The following is a 17,124-nucleotide window of genomic DNA, read 5'->3' as shown; positions in this document are numbered from 1 at the left end:
GAAATCGATAAGTAAATAAAAATATCTTACATAATAAAACAGCCCATCAAATAAAACTAAGATAACCCGAATAAATAATAAAGATAATTTCAATTGATAAAAAACACGATTGAAGATTGAAGTTATTTCTCCTGTCAAACGCGCCGCAGACTGACGTGTGAAAATGGCGGCAAAAATTCCTGTTATTACTTTTAATAATGGAAAAACGATCCCTATCATGGGATTGGGAACATGGAAGGTAAGTTTTTTTTATTTTGTTGTCTAAAAAAAGTAATGTCCAGAAATAGGTAAGTATCCGTAGTATTTGTTAGAGTAACAACATGAATAGATGTTTTGACAGATGAGGTTTAAAGTTATTTCAAGGCTTTTTCATTTTTAAAGTTATTTCTGTAGTCAAATGTACAATTTATCGAAATAATATAAGATTATGTTAACCATGAAACATAATATGTAGGTAAGTATCTAATTATTTCCTGTCGAACAAAAAATATACTACCACAGTTTATTTCCGTTTTTTTGTCATCGATTGGTTGCCTTGAAAACTATTCAAAAGGCCCCCAATAACTGTAAAAATCCATTTCAATTATTGTAGCATAGGTACTTTTAATTTCATTTTGTGGAATATTATTTGTCAAAATTATTATATATTATATCGTTCCAAATTTATCCAACTAATTTGCCGCCGGACCTAGGTTATGAGCAACGAAGGTCACCTAGTACCTACTACATAATATGAAAAGTAGGTAGTTAGTTATTATTACTTGTAAATTAGCGTTGGCGCCTATATAAGACTTTATTGGTGGACCCTGTACATACCACAGGTACATAATTTATATGTAAAGGTTTTGTAATCTAAAGGACTGGCTCAGAGCTCATCGCTAAAAGCTTTTAATGTCAAGGTCAAGATTATTTACTTGGATTTAGACACCAAAATAACAAAGTAGCACTATTCACGTACGGCAATACAATTAAACCTTAGAAAATATACACTCAATTTACCCGCATAAACGAAAATCAGCCTGTTGTAATGTGCCTATTTCGTAAATAGTTAAATAGGTTAAAGGCGAAGTTCGTTATATTCAAATTATACTTTTTAACCGTTCTTAAAAACGACGGAGGTGCCAGGAGGTACACAGGTTGTAGATTTTTTTTAATTACCTTTTTCTTAAGTTCAATATTTTATGTTATTTTACTCCCAACTTTAAATTACTATAGGAAAAATTCAGTTCAAATTTTACAACTTCTCTAGATAAGATCTGCCATAACCCCATTGACTTGTGATAACTTATCTATGGCAAATTTATTACCTTTATCGGTTCATTGTACATGCGTGCGTGAAGTAACGCAAATAAAAAAATAACAATTAGGTATTATCATAATTGTTATTAATTTATCTTTTGTTTCTATGTTGTACTTTTTTTATGGACAGTCAATTAACCAAACACGTACGTCTGTGATTTGAACTTTCTTATCGAATTCATATAAGTATGTATTTATTTCTTTTTCGATTTACGTAGGTACATACTCAACGAAAAAACTTCCGCACATCGCATAAATATGTATTTTCAGCAATTTTAGTTATTAGAGTTACTCTAGTGAAGTTGTACGGAACCTTTAGTATCACGACTGCGACTCGGATTTGACTCATACTAAAAAATGGCTCGACTGTGCGCTTATTCGCTAATCGCTCATCTATAGGTTCTTTACTATTACTTTTATTTCAATAACTGTGTAATGTAATGTAACTCTTGTATTTTTATTTTTGCCTAACGGATCTTAGTTGTCCATTAATGTGCATAATAATTCAATATTTTTTATTTACTTGTAATATAATAATAATTATTGTAATATAGTGTTATGTTATCATTTATCTGTGTCTTTGCTTGAATCAGTTGTTGAATGCCTCCTTGAGATGATTAAATAATGCATTATCATTTAATAACCCTTCATAATTGAATATAATTGTTGTAATGGTTGTAATAATATTAATCTAGCTGTTAAGCTGTCTAGACTCTAGAGTGCACACTCGGGGATCACCTTCGTATTCAAAAGTCCTGAGATTTTAACCGCGATCAAAGTTCAAGCAAACTATAGCTTTATCAGTTAGGTTTTTAGTCCGAGATTTTAGTCAAGGGAATTGCAGTTTCCTAAAAAATCTTGTTGAACAAGTGTCGAATACAGATTAATAGTTAAAAATTATGAACGTTTAAAAGTTGAACTATATTATATTATATCAAATAGAAACATTTAACACCAGTTATCACAAATATTTTACACTTATTGATTCTACAAGTATTACTTTTTGTTTTTAAATTATATTTTAATAAATTTAGAAATGTTACCAATTGCAAGTAACACAGTGGTAACACTAAACACAGGCTGTCATATATCTGTCAAACGTTTTAAGACATTGGCATTTGGCTTGTCAAAATTAAAAAAAAATATTTGCATGAAAGTCGATGAAAGTGAACGGCGCGCGGCCGGTGTTTTCAATTCGATCTTTTATTATATAGTTATTATTCGAACGGCTGGTAGTGTTACGCGCCGGCTTAATTGAATTATTTATTCATTACATTAAGCGGTTATAATAATGGCAGATAAAGTGCCCTTAGTTAAATTGGAAAATGGTTATGATTGTCCCATTCTTGGGCTTGGAACATGGCAAGTAAGTAATTTATAATTTCCTGCACTTATTGATTGCCCTATAAGGCTTTAAATTATAATTTATGTCTATTAAATGATTATTACACCCTTAAAAATATTTTTACCAGGTAATAATTGGAATATAATTGCCTTGTATAAGGTTCTCATAAATAAATTATATGTAATACAATATTGCTTAGTCAAATTGACTTCATATTTCATAATATAGGAATTAGGAACTACAGTTTCAATATTTCACTATCGTAAATCAGATTCTTTCTAAAAGTTTCCAACTCACACATTTGTTGTTATACATAAATAAATATACGAACTATTTTAATTTAATAATACTATGGAGTTATTTAATATAACTATGGAGCCAAAAAAACTGGTTGATAAAATCACTGATAGTCTATTTATTTGAAAACTAGATTTCCACCTGCGGATCTGAAAGGAAAACCCGCATAGTTCCCATTCCCGTGGGATTTCCGGGATAAAACCTATCCTATGTGTTACAGTGTTAATCCAAGTTACCGTCTATATGTGTGCTAAATTTCATTGTAATTGGTTCAGTAGTTTATGTGTGAAAACCATACATACATACAAACCTTTCCTCTTTATAATATTAGTATAGAAGTATAGATATAGATAAACATTTTGATAATTTTAATTGACAGATAAGCTAAACAAAATATATCCAGAGGTTGAGGTACTATAAAATTTACAACAAGACCTAGTAACAATACTTACGACACACATTTTGTTAAATAACAATTTATACAATGGCCTATTAATTGATAAAATTTGCAATGAAAAGCTATATTAATTTTAACTTATTGAGTGATTGTTTTTAATTGATACTAAGTAGGTTAAGTACGCATTGGACTCACAACAATAAAGGTTCCATAGAAATAAGTTTAAGAGCAACTACAAAAAAATTGGGTCGCAATTTTTGGCGGTGCCAACCGTAACTATACTTCGATTTTTTAAGATTTTTTAAAGCCTATATAAAATTTTAGATTTTTTTATCAACAACCATGTCACATGTTACTTTGTTGAATAACATGTTTTTTGTCATCAAGACTCAAATTATTCAACCAATAAAAAATATAAAAAAAAAAAATCGAAGTATAGTTACGGTTGGCACTGCCAAAAATTGCGACCCAATTTTTTTGTAGTTGCTCTTAAACTTATTTCTATGGAACCTTAATTGTTGTGAGTCCAATGCGTACTTAACCTACTTACTATCTACTTAGTATCAATTTATACTATCAAATAAAAAATATACATAAATCGTACAATGTAATATTGATGATAAAATCCTCCATGATCCTAAATCAATATAAGAGGTAACAAGCTCAACATGTCTAGGATTATTGAAACACAGATAACATATCTGTATAAATAGTGTATTTTCTCCATGCAATATCTTTAAATATAGATAATGATTATTTTGATAAGAAAATTCACACAGAACCGATGAACCGATGAACAGATAATTTTTTTTAAAATAGATGTAGACCTACATCTATTTAAAAAAAATTACTACCGTGTTTGTATAAATTTAACACAATTAGTTAATTATAACTTAACCAAACCCTTATGATAAAGAGGGATGATTAAATTTGTATGTAACTAATATATTCAAAAATAACTATATCAATGATAAAAAAATTTAACCACTAGAAAGCTACATCTTTACTACTTTCTTGGTCTTTTAAAAGCATTATTTTTCCCATTTGCAATATTTTTCACTGATACACTGCTCCTTTTGGCCGTTGCATCTTATGTCTGTTTAACTGTAGGGCTACCTTTCTCCATAGTACCACAGTAAACAGACACAAACAGTAGTGTAACTCCCTAAAAAAAAATGTATGCGTGTACTAGAGTACACACGTAAGAAGTGAAACTTCTTTATGACCTTAAAAATGTCACGAGTATGGCGTAACGCAAAAATGTCACGCGTACGGCGTAACGCAAAAATGTCACGCGTACGGCGTAACGCAAAAATGTTACACTAAATTTTTGTCCAACCCCGATAAAGAAGTTTCACTTCAAAAACGTTCGAAGCCGCTAGCAACTTGTAACAACTTGTTGATGAGACTCCTAAGCTTACCCTTAGTGGTCTCGTCAATGCGTTTGTTTGTGTATGTTTTATAGGGAATTTCGTTACTATTATTGTGATAATAACTATATGCTTAAATGGTCAAATACTAAAGAATTACAATACCAAACAATTAGGCCATGACACATTTACAGTCGATACAATTGTTCAGCCGTTTAATTGTTAAACAGAGCGAAAAATTCGCATTTCCTCAGTATAAGTTACTTGATTGATTTGCGTAACTGGATTTATAATTTAAGGCAATTAGAGCAAACTACATTTGTTATGTTGTAAATTGAAGAATATCAACTAGCTGTGTCCCGCGGTTTCACCCGCGTGGCTCAGCTCCTGTTGGTCTTAGCGTGATGATATATAGCCTATAGGCTTCCACTATAAATGGACTATCTAACACCGAAATAATTTTTCAAATCAGACCAGCAGTTCCTGAGATTAGCGCGTTCAAACAAACAAACTCTTCAGCTTTATAATATTAGTATACATTATCGTTATAGCAACATAAGTATTGATAATAAGCAAAATTTATATGTAAAAGAAACATTTTAGGGTTAGTTCTACTCTTATTGGATGCATAGCCTTCATAGAAATCTAAATAACAAGACACATAGAAGTGCTTTAATGTCATAATTCGTATGAAAACCGCTGTCGCCAAAATCAACACATTCAAACCGAAAGCTAAACAGTACACACAAGTAAACTATGCCTTTTATTGGACAGCTTGATTTTAGTGAAAACTAACTTATCTATTAAATTAAGCTTTTGAATATGTATCCTAACGCAAGAATTTTCGGTTTATTTTAGAATAACATCCCTAAGTATATGAGACTTTTTGCTCCAATACGAACAAACGTGATAATAAGAATGGTCGACTGTGTCATTCATTGTTATTTCGATTACTATGGTGACACTCGTAATACTTGTAAATATTCTATAATTTTAAGGAAAAACGGCATTATTTCTAAAAAAAAAATATTTTCCGATGAAATATTATTCCTTTATAATTATAATTACAACTTGTGGAAGAATTTCCGCAATGGGAATTGCTGAAACACACCATGTATACACTCATAGGTCTCCAGAGCAACTGAACAGTGACGAATGCACTGGTGATGTGCAAATCACCTGAGTGGCGACAAGGTCACGCACGCTTACGACTTCTAGTGTCTTGTTATTTAGATTTCTATGATAGCCTTCCTCGAGCTTTAAAAACATACAGGGATTGTTACGTTACAAATGAGTAGTTCCTGAGGTTAGCGCGTTCAACCAAAAAACAAATTTCATGATTATTTTATAGATTAGTTCTCTCAGCTTACGCGGATAGACTCTGAAAAACTAATTTTACTTGGATTAGAACCTTCCTAATCGTTTTTTTTTTCAAGGGTCGAGTAGTTTTGATTTTTTCGTAACAAACATATACATATAATAAATCCTTTTTAAGATATAATTATAGATAACTAGCGGTCCGCCCCGGCTTCGCCCGTTGTACATGTTTACGTTTTCTCTACATAAGAACCATCCTCGTACTTCAAGGAATATAATAAAAAAAGAATTATCGAAATCGATTCAGCCGTTCTCGAGTTATGCGCTTACCAACACATTTTGCGATTCATTTTTATATATAAAGAAGATTATAGGGAAATGAATATGCATAACATATTAACAGAAGAACTATCATATCATCATTTTATACGATTTTCTCAGTAAAGGTCAGAAAATTATCTCATGGAGACGAAATCTGATACACATTAAAGAAAGTCTAGTAATTCTATATGATGTGAAGAGAGATCTAATGTGGGCCGTAGGCGCCGCTCTTGTTACCCGACTGCGTCATATATTATAGTTAATAGTTATGTTTTTCGACCATATGCATGTATATTGGGTAGGTTTTTTAACCGACTACAAAAAACGAGGACGTTCTGGTTTCGACTGTATTTTTTGGCTTCTTACCTCCACTTCTTCAAATGGCTGGATGCACCGATTTTGATGATTCTGTTTTCATGTATACGTAAATTTGTTGAAATTATGATGGCATTTCTACAGCGTCTACAGAGTATACAAATACTTTTAACATACACGATATATTTTTAAAGAATGAAAAAAATCGATCACGTTGCGGGATTCGAGCTCGCGTCTTTCGCGGAAGATGCCTTTCTTCATAGACTTCCGTCTCGTGATCGATTTTTCAACTTCCCTTCTCTTCTCTATCACTGCTTAATATAAAACAAAGTCGCTTTCTCTGTCCCTATGTATGCAACTACGCAACAGATAGAGTGATACAAGAGGAAGGTTTTAGTATATAATTTATTATGTTTTAGACAAAGCGGGCGAAGCCGCAGCGGAAAGCTAGTTGTATATAAAATTCTCGTGTTACGATGGTAGTTACCATACACCTCCGAAACGGTTGGAACGATTTTTATGAAATTGTATGTGCCTATTAAAGAATTTTCCAAAGGCCTAAGTGATAAGGAGTAAGGCAGAACAACGATAGTCGTGACAGCTAGTCTTATTCTAAAAAAATATCACTTATAAAGCATTTGAATTCTATAAAACTTAATATCGAATTAAAGGTAACATGCTATTTCAGTCGAAGCCCGGTGAAGTGACGCAAGCAGTGAAAGATGCCATCGACATTGGTTACCGTCACATTGACTGCGCGTTCGTTTACGGCAACGAGAAGGAGGTCGGTGAAGCTATCACTGCCAAAATCAATGAGGGTGTTGTTAAAAGGTGAGTTACTCTTTATTTTTTCCCTGTCTTACTCACTCTTTAATTCTTGCTCACTATTTCTATCTACATTGAAGAAGAGTTTGTTTGTTTGAACGCGCTAATCTCAACTACTGGTCCGATTTGAAAATTTCTTTCGGTGTTAGACAGCCCATTTATCGAGGAAGGCTATATAATATATTCAAATTCAAATTCATTTATTTACAAGAATGTAGTTACAAAAAAGGTGTTATTACAATGTTAAGGCGCTAATACATTCTACCCACTTTCTGGCCTCTGGGTGTGCAAATATTTACTTAAATGGAAATAAGTTAAATTACACTACACCAACACTACACAAATTCTTCGCGTCACTAATCACTATTGTTAAACGTCACTATAGTCACGCTAAAACCAATAGGAGCGAAGCAATGCGGGTAAAACCGCAAGGCGCAGCTAGTATATTATAAGTACCGAAACTATTTGACTAAATATCAAGTTTCCATCACCCCCAGGGAGGATCTATTCATCACCTCCAAGTTGTGGAACACCTTCCACCGACCTGACCTGGTGAAGGGAGCCTTACTGAAAACGCTCGAGAATCTCAATATCAAATACATTGACTTGTATCTGATCCACTGGCCTCAGGGTTATAAGGTATGTACAAAATATGATAAAAAAATACTTTTAAAAAGCTTTTTTTAAAAGCACATTTTTATAGTTTACTGATACATAGCATGAAAACAGGCGAATTTTTTTTTATTTTTCTTTTCTGACCTCTATACACTGTCACGAAGTCCTGCTATTTCATTTACATATGCAAAATACAAGTTAACTTTAAAAAACATTCAATAAAACAACAAACTTATTTGTTGCTTACGATAAGCAGTCTTTGATTGCCCCAATAATATGTATTATGAATACGTAGAAGTTCTTTTGGTGACCCAAAAATATACATTTTTAGGCTTTCTTTTAACCCTTTTCAATCTCTTATTCATATATTATATCATCTTATTCTATCTTCACATTGTCTCCATTCAAACTTATCCACCCATTTTTGATATTTTTCTGCACACACCACGACTTTTTCCCCATTTTCACGCCCTTCTCCCCACATTCCAGGAGGACGGGGAGCTTTTCCCCGCAGATGCGTCCGGTAAGATCCAGTTCTCGGACGTCGACTATGTGGACACTTGGCAAGCGTTGGAGCCCCTCGTTGGTGAGGGTCTGGTGAAGAGTATTGGAGTGTCGAACTTTAACTCGAAGCAAATTGAGAGGTTGTTGAAAAGTGCGAAGATTAAGCCGGTTGTTAATCAGGTAAGTGGAAAAAAGGGGGCTTTTTAGTGAAGTAAGTGGGTGGTTAAATTAAAAATACATAATAATAGTTTAAAAAAACTAAAAAACACGCTTTTAGTTCGGTTTTCTATAAAACGCGTGTTTTTTATTTTTTTTTAATTATTATTTATTTTATCAAATTAGTGTATTGTCATCGGTCCTAAATAAATCTACAAAGTTTGAACGAAATCTGGCCGTTAAAAGTGGGTCAAAATCGCGCCCAAAGAAGTCGGTTACAAACATACAGGTGAAGCTAATATAAAGCGTGTAAAAATGGAGATTTTACTAAATAAAGGGGTGGCTTTTTGGGTTGATAGATAGTGTTTTAGGTGGATAAATAAAAAATGGAGATTTTTTCGTAAATAATGTGTTTTGAGTATCGGTGTATCGAACTTTAAGTCGAAGGAAAATTGAGAGGTTGTTGAAAAGTGCGAAGGTTAAGCCGGTTGTTAACCAGGTAGTATTTTTGGGAAAAAAAATATTAATTTATACATGTATGTAATGTATTTATGATTAGGTAGAAAAAGGGTTTTTTGGGTGGGTTGGTGGCATAGAAATCTAAATAACAAGACACTAGAAGTCGTAAGCGTGCGTGACCTTGTCGCCACTCAGGTGATTTGCACATCACCAGTGCATTCGTCACTGTTCAGTTGCTCTGGAGACGTATGAGTGTATACATGGTGTGTTTCAGCAATTTCCATTGCGGAAATTCTTCCACAAGTTGTAATTATAAGTATAAAGGAATAATATTTCATCGGAAAATATTTTTTTTTAGAAATAATGCCGTTTTTCCTTAAAATTATAGAATATTTACAAGTATTACGAGTGTCACCATAGTAATCGAAATAACAATGAATGACACAGTCGACCATTCTTATTATCACGTTTGTTCGTATTGGAGCAAAAAGTCTCATATACTTAGGGATGTTATTCTAAAATAAACCGTAAATTCGTGCGTTAGGATACATATTCAAAAGCTTAATTTAATAGATAAGTTAGTTTTCACTAAAATCAAGCTGTCCAATAAAAGGCATAGTTTACTTGTGTGTACTGTTCAGCTTTCGGTTTGAATGTGTTGATTTTGGCGACAGCGGTTTTCATACGAATTATGACATTAAAGCACTTCTATGTGTCTTGTTATTTAGATTTCTATGGTTGGTGGTGTTTTAGGTTGTTAAATGGGAAAAAATGGGGAATTTTTGTGATAAATGATAAATTATGATATGTACATACTTAATTATAAAACAACATCAGTTAAATAACCCATACATATACAAACTTCAACTAAATTTCATCTATACTACCACCGTTTTAATTAAATTAATAAGAAAAAAAAAACATTTTATTACAATCTCTAACAAAAATTCCACATTTTACAGGTGGAATGTCACCCATACCTGAATCAGCAGCGCCTTATCCAATTTTGCGAAGCCCGAGGCATCAAAATCACGGCTTATTCCCCCCTGGGGTCTCCGGACAGGCCCTGGGCGAAGCCCGAGGAGCCCCAACTCATGGAGGACCCCAAATTGAAGGCAATTGCCACAAGACTGGGCAAGACAGTCGCTCAAGTGTTGATTAGGTGCGTTTAGAAATGAAAAAAAAAATATTCGCTTTAAAAAGTGTCAGAAGTGAAACTTTTTTGGCAAAATTCACAGATACCGAAATCGCCTTACTCCATGACTTGACTATTGCTATGATGCGACCTTGAAATTTTACTCTCAACGCGCCTAAAGAAGTTTCGCTATAAAAATAACGTTTTACCATGAAAAGGCCACCTAATGCTGAGTATAACCGCGGATCACAGCTAGTTTTATTATATACTAGCTAACCGCCCGCGGCTTCGCCCGCTTTGTCTAAAACCTAATAAATAATATACTTAAACATTCCTCTTCAATCACTCTATCTATTTAAAAAAACCGCATCAAAGTCCGTTGTGTAGTTTTAAAGATTTAAGCATACATAGGGACAGAGAAAGCGATTTTGTTTTATATTATGTAGTGATTTAATTTTATATTGTGTTAAGTTGATAAGTAGGTTAGTAGGCGGCCTAATAAAGAAAATGCGATTTTAAGCTATAATCAATATAAGTTTCACCTAATTTGGTTAAGCCGTTTAAGTAAAGCAGGTTAAATAGTGACCTAACATACATAAGCCTCTTGTTAAATTGTATTATTATACATCACTACATAGTATAAAACAAAGTCGCTTTCTCTGTCCCTATGTCCCTATGAATGCTTAAATCTTTAAAACTATGCAACGGATTTTGATGCGGTTTTTTAAATAGATAAAGTGATTCAAGAGGAAGGTCTTTTGGTTTTTATAATTTATTAGGTTTTAGACAAAGCGGGCGAAGCCGCGGGCGGTAAGCTAGTAGTATTATAAGTTTATTTATTTTAACACTAGCTGTGCCCCGCGGTTTCACTCGCATTGCTTCGCTCCTGTTGGTCTAAGTGTGATGATAAGCCTTTAGCCTTCCTCGATAAATGGGCTATCTAACATCGAAATAATTTTTCAAATCGGACCAGTAGTTGAGCTTATCATGAGCTTAGCGCGTTCGAACAAACAAACTCTTCAGCTTTATAATATACTAGCGGTCCGCCCCGGCTTCGCCCGTGGTACCTACATGTTTAAACTATCCTATCTCTCAAGTTGGATCGAACTACACATGGTGTGCGAATTTTATTATAATCGGTTAAGTGGTTTAGGAGTTCATTGAGGACAAACATTGTGACACGAGATTTATATATATTAAGATATATTTTTAATAATTACAGATACCAAATAGACCGCGGAGTGATCGTGATCCCGAAGTCGGTGACGAAGAGTCGCATCGCTAGCAACTTCGCCGTTTTCGACTTTAAACTGTCTGAAGAAGACTTACAACTTATTAACTCTTTCGATTGCAATGGACGATTCGTGCCTATGGCTGCGTGAGTATAAAATAAATAAATATTTATTTTTATTTTTTTATTTTTATTTTTTTTTATTTTTCTTTTTCTTATCCCTACCACGCGTGATTCGACCGACGTATTTCTGTAAAGTTGCATATAGTAAATTATTATTTGAAAAATAAGGTAATAAAGAAGTTTCACTTCTTACGTGTGTACACTAGTACACGCACACATTTTTTAATAACCATATTTGCCCCGAGTGGGAATCGAACCCACGACCTCTGACTTGGAAGACAGGGTTACTTCCTACTAAGCCAACCGGTCAGTCAAATAATTATCATATATGTATAAATAATTATTAATTATTATCATGTTATTTGGATTTTAAACACACTTTTATTATCTTCACCTGTATGTTTGTAAAAATATATCATCAGAATCAGTCCCAATAATTTAGGTTTGAAAGCATAATAGAATTACTTTTCAAACTTAACTAAAATATGGTTATTAAAAAATGTGTGCGTGTACAAGTGTACACACGTAAGAAGTGAAACTTCTTTATTACCTTATTTTTCAAATAATAATTTACTATATGCAACTTTACAGAAATACGGCGGTCGAATCACGCGTGGTCGAATCAAGAAAAAGATGGCGCGTAACGCAAAAATGTCACGCGTAACGAAAAAATGTTACACAAATTTTTTTTCCAACCCCGATAAAGAAGTTTCACTTCAAAAACTGAATACTATCTGACCACTTCGCGTTAATAAGTTTAAGGAGAATTTAAATTTAAAATCATAAATTAATTTTAAAATTTACTTTTTATTTTCAGATCCCTCGGCCACAAGTACCATCCATTTGAAAATGATGAATTCTAAGCAGTGCCTTAAGATATGATGTATTTACTTGTAACCAATATTAATGTTTATATCATACGAAATATATATTGTTGAACGTTTTACTGTGTTTTACTTTAGACATTTCTACTGTATTTTTATCTTAAGACAAAGATCAATACAAGTTTTTATTTGTTCGTCAATAGTCGAAAATGACGTAACAGTCACATTGTTTATATGTTTTTAACATTCTAATAGACTATTTATTTTAATGAAAAAGTTACGATGTTGGGTGTTCATATAGAAAAAATTAAAACTGTATTTGTGAAGATGCAAATTATCCATAAAAATTACATCAATTCTAATAATAAAATATCGAATTACCAGTTACCAGACAGACATTAACACTAGGGTAGGGTGCATTTTGATAGAATTATTAAAAGGTTATCTTATCAGCTTCGGCTGATCCTATTTCTATTCTTATTTTCATTATACTGTTTTGTTGGCAAACCATTACTCATAAAGAATGCAGTCACTCATATTTAATAAAATTTTGGTTAGCGGTTCATTTACGCAGCAAAAACAAAGACATTAAATTGCCAGCTAGGCATCGGTAATCAAGTATTTCATGTATCATCACTACATAATGTAAATAAACGAGCGGTCATTCTGCTGTACATTTCAACGTGCGCTTTTGTATAGAGTGGATGCATATTCACCAAAATGGATTACTACTACTACCTACTAACGCTTGTAAAACGCCGTGCTTAGTGCTCTGCATGTACGCTACCAACTTTTTAGCTGTTGAATCTTGTTTATTGTTTAAATCCATACTAATATTATAAATGCGAAAGTAACTCTGTCTGTCTGTCTGTTACTCAATCACGCCTAAACTACTGAACCAATTTGCATGAAATTTGGTATGGAGATATTTTGATACCCGAGAAAGGACATAGGCTACTTTTTATTGCAAAATATGTACCACGGACGAAGCCGGGGCGGACCGCTAGTTTCAAATAATCAAGTATAATAACGTCACATCAGCTGTTCCCAGTTGAATATTTCATATCTCTTTTCATTCCTTTTTAACACGCTTTTATTAGCTTCACCTGTATGTTTGTATGTAACCGACTCCTTCGCACAGATTCAATCCAAACTTTGTAAACTGGCACAATACAATAATCTTATGAATTTAAGCGTGTTTTTTATTTATCTTTTTAACTTTATTCATTAACCTATTCGTGTTTTAACAAAAGTAACATCTCCTAAGTAAAGGTAAGGGTCAAACACAAAAATAAAACAAACTTTAAACATACATCAGTTTAATCGAGTATAAAATTAATTTAAAAAATACAAACTCGGCGTACACACAATAAATAACAAATAAACATCACTTTATAAACTTACAAAAATTATATTTAAAAATAATTTAAATACAGCTGCTTTCGTATGCAAAAAATAATATAACCTATTATTATATTAACTAGTGTTGTCAAAAGTAAAAATTAATAACAAAAAGACATTTTTAAATCAATTTTACATCAAAAAATACTGGTAACAATTTTGTAAAACGCTAAAAACGTATAATGGTTAGAAAATTAAAATGGCCGACAAAAATTATCACTAAAAATATACATGGTTCCCAATATACAAGAGAAATAAATAATAATAAATTTATTATAACACTAGTTAAATAAAATCTTTGAAGACAGTTTATCAAACATAATATACAAAAAAAGCAGCATTTTGTGTTAAACATCAATTATTATATCTAAAATCATTCCGTCCTTTTCTATCACATCTTTATACCGAAATGATAGAAAGAGACGATACGATATTTGCTAATTTAAAACATTTCGTTATGAATCGTGCCATCTCGCTCTGTGCATTATTAGATGACATGCACTAGAGAGAGACAGCACGACTGTATAGGCCTCAATTGCTCTAAATTTAGCGCTTTTTACACCTTCCGATAAGATTTGTCTCTTCAATATCGGATGATGTAAATAACGTTATAAATTATATAAATGACGAGATATAAAACTTGCGTTAGCGAAGAAAAGGCATGTTTATTTTAAATAAAAAGAGCAACAATTTTTTTTGAGATTAATGTAGAAACAAAAAAATAATAATTCAGTTGATTCCATCCTTAAAATTAGAGTAAAAAGCCAGCACTATTTAAATTATGTATTATGATTATAGCATTAAATGCAATTTACAAACGAATATTTGTAAATAGTCCAAGAAAATATATGTAGTACCAACTACAACACGCCTTTGCTTCGCTTTCGCGTACATAGTAGAAGTATCTAAAATATGCACATTTAATTAATTGTGATATAACCCAGTAGCTACCTAACGCATTTCATGCTTGACGATAAAAAGCAGTTTATTAACCACGATACGACACGACACGACGCACGACGTATTGTCTTAGATAGTTTTAGAGAATCGAGTATTTTTGAAGTGAAACTTCTTTAGGCGCGTTGAGAGTAAAATTTCATGGTCGCGTCATGACAATACAGTCACGTCATGGAGTAAGGTGACGAAGTTTCACTTCTGACACGTGTGCTGGACACGTGCCCTTTTTTATGAACAAAAAAAGTGTGAGTTTTCATTGAAATCCTCTATAGTATAGGACTACAAAGATTGGATAAAATATTGATACTAATATTATAAATGCGAAAATATGTTCATTTGTCCGTCTTGTACATAACAATAAAGCGACATCTCGCGATATTTATTTAAAAAATTAAGTTCCTTCATTTGTTGGCTATATTTATTATTGTACTTGTAAATGCTAGAGAGTACTATGTAGTTGAAAAAAAAAATGCAAAACCTTTGTCTTTAAAATTGAATATCCAAAAAACTAATAAAAAAAACATCAAATTAAACGCACACCTACAAATTCAACCAAATGCACACAAAAAATGCACTTTACACTCTACGTAAAAATGTCGTGGCCGTGTCGTGTCGCACCCGAGACACCTTAACCTACGATAAATATTAAAAATACAGTCTACGATATACAAACGACATATCACCGTCTTCCCATCACTCGAGTCGCATCACATTTGAGCAATCCAAAAATATATTGCTTTATTATAATAATAAATATTTAAAAAGGGGTAACCCCTTATACATACATACAAAGACAAGGAGGGGGGATAAGTTTATTAAAAACTACTTTTCTTTTCTAATGAAAACTTACAGCACAGATTATAATATTATACACATTTAAATGTCAAAACCTTAAACAGTATACAAACAGTTATGACGAAATATTTTTTGTGTATGTTACGCTTCAGAAGTTATTATTATGCTATTATATTTTTATTATAATGAGTCCTAATTTTAAAATGGTTAACTTTTAGTGATGATGATATATTTTGTAACCAAAATCTTTATTAGCGGATATTAAAAGTCTATACCTATAATGATTCTACACTATTAAAGATACTAAGGCCCTTCGCTCATGGAGCTACTCAAAAATGACTGAACTAATCAGTAATTACGATTACAAACCAGTTACAAATTGTATCTCGCATACAACGCTACTCAAGTTATAAGGTTTCAGTCACTTGTCAATGTTTGCTCGTTCATTTTTATCATAAAAAACAAAGAAACTCGGGAAACCAGTAGCTTGAAGACCGGCACGACGCGTCGCGCGTGATTGGTTGCTAACGCGTTACTCACCAGTTAGTAACTAGTCGCGTCGTGTGCGAATCTCCATAGAACATGTATGGGCTGTGACGCTCAGGCAACTCGTTAGTAATTTGAGTTTGTGACTAGTTCTTTTTGAGTAGCTCCATGAGCGAAGGGCCTAAGTGGATATGGATACAACAATAAAAAACCAAATGAAAATTTTATTTTGACGTGACAACGTCTTATAATTCGATAGTTGTCACGTCAATAACTTGTTAAATCAATATATTATACAGGTATACAGTAAATGCTTCGTTCGCAAATGTCGATTTATGAACAGTAGCTTCAGTTTATTTTTTGATGTGAAACATCTATAGGCTCACTTGTAAACCGAATTGTTGACGTGGCGACGCTTGCCATGGCGACGGGTCGCCACGCTATACACATCTATAGGCTCACTTGTAAACCGAACGATGTTTCACATCTGCCAGGCGTCGCATGACGGCTCACATTTTTTTTTTTAATCAAGGGAATGAATAACACTTCCGGTCGAATAGTATTCGAATTTTCATAAGCAAATTGTTATTAAATACATATATACAGAAAAAAAAGACGGGTTGCACTCCGGGAGTGCCGGCAGAAGTGAAAACTTGATTATTAACGTTCAGCATGTTTGATATTTTGGAATGGTATCCGTCTTACGCATGGAATATAAAAGCTAAAAAAAAAGTCCGTCTTACGCTTTTTCGATCAGGCCATGTGTCCTGACGCGAGTTTAAGATTTTATACCCAACGCCGCTAAAGAAGTTTTTACTTCAATAAAAATGCGTTCTTAGGTTTCAGTCTTTGACTAGGATTCATAAAAGCATTTTCATAATATATTTTTTATTATTTTACATTTATTCGATGAAAAACTTCCAAAAAAAATTAACTTCATTTGTATTCTGTA

At 32.7% G+C, this 17,124-nt stretch overlaps 1 protein-coding gene across 2 annotated transcripts; it reads left to right on the top strand.

Moving 5' to 3' along the window:
• Positions 1-108: 108 nt before the first annotated feature.
• LOC149475824 (aldo-keto reductase 1B-like) lies at positions 109-12,652 on the top strand. Of its 2 annotated transcripts, none has more exons than XM_089712926.1 (7): positions 109-238; positions 7,350-7,492; positions 7,984-8,125; positions 8,591-8,785; positions 10,183-10,382; positions 11,578-11,733; positions 12,527-12,652. In XM_089712926.1, the coding sequence occupies exons 1-7, from the start codon at positions 164-166 to the stop codon at positions 12,570-12,572; spliced, it is 957 nt and encodes a 318-aa protein (XP_089569052.1). In that variant the 5' UTR covers positions 109-163; the 3' UTR covers positions 12,573-12,652. The 2 variants fall into 2 exon arrangements, with proteins under 2 accessions (XP_089569052.1, XP_089569051.1); XM_089712925.1 differs by lacking the exon at positions 109-238 and adding an exon at positions 2,459-2,665.
• Positions 12,653-17,124: the final 4,472 nt, after the last annotated feature.

Source organism: Colias philodice, chromosome 29 (assembly GCF_061535455.1).
Source record: "Colias philodice isolate Cphi_HAF_F1 chromosome 29, ilColPhil1 Martin Lab GWU primary, whole genome shotgun sequence".
NCBI classification, from domain to species: domain Eukaryota; kingdom Metazoa; phylum Arthropoda; class Insecta; order Lepidoptera; family Pieridae; genus Colias; species Colias philodice.
Note: the sequence above shows the minus strand (reverse complement) of the source record. Positions and strands in the feature narration are given on the sequence as shown.

Bases quoted from the DNA above. Each gene is read 5' to 3' on its own strand.
- LOC149475824 (XM_089712926.1), top strand. From the start codon at position 164: ATGGCGGCAAAAATTCCTGTTATTACTTTTAATAATGGAAAAACGATC. The intron at 8,126-8,590 runs GTATGTACAAAA...CCCACATTCCAG, and splicing joins ACTGGCCTCAGGGTTATAAG to GAGGACGGGGAGCTTTTCCC. The intron at 10,383-11,577 runs GTGCGTTTAGAA...TAATAATTACAG, and splicing joins GTCGCTCAAGTGTTGATTAG to ATACCAAATAGACCGCGGAG.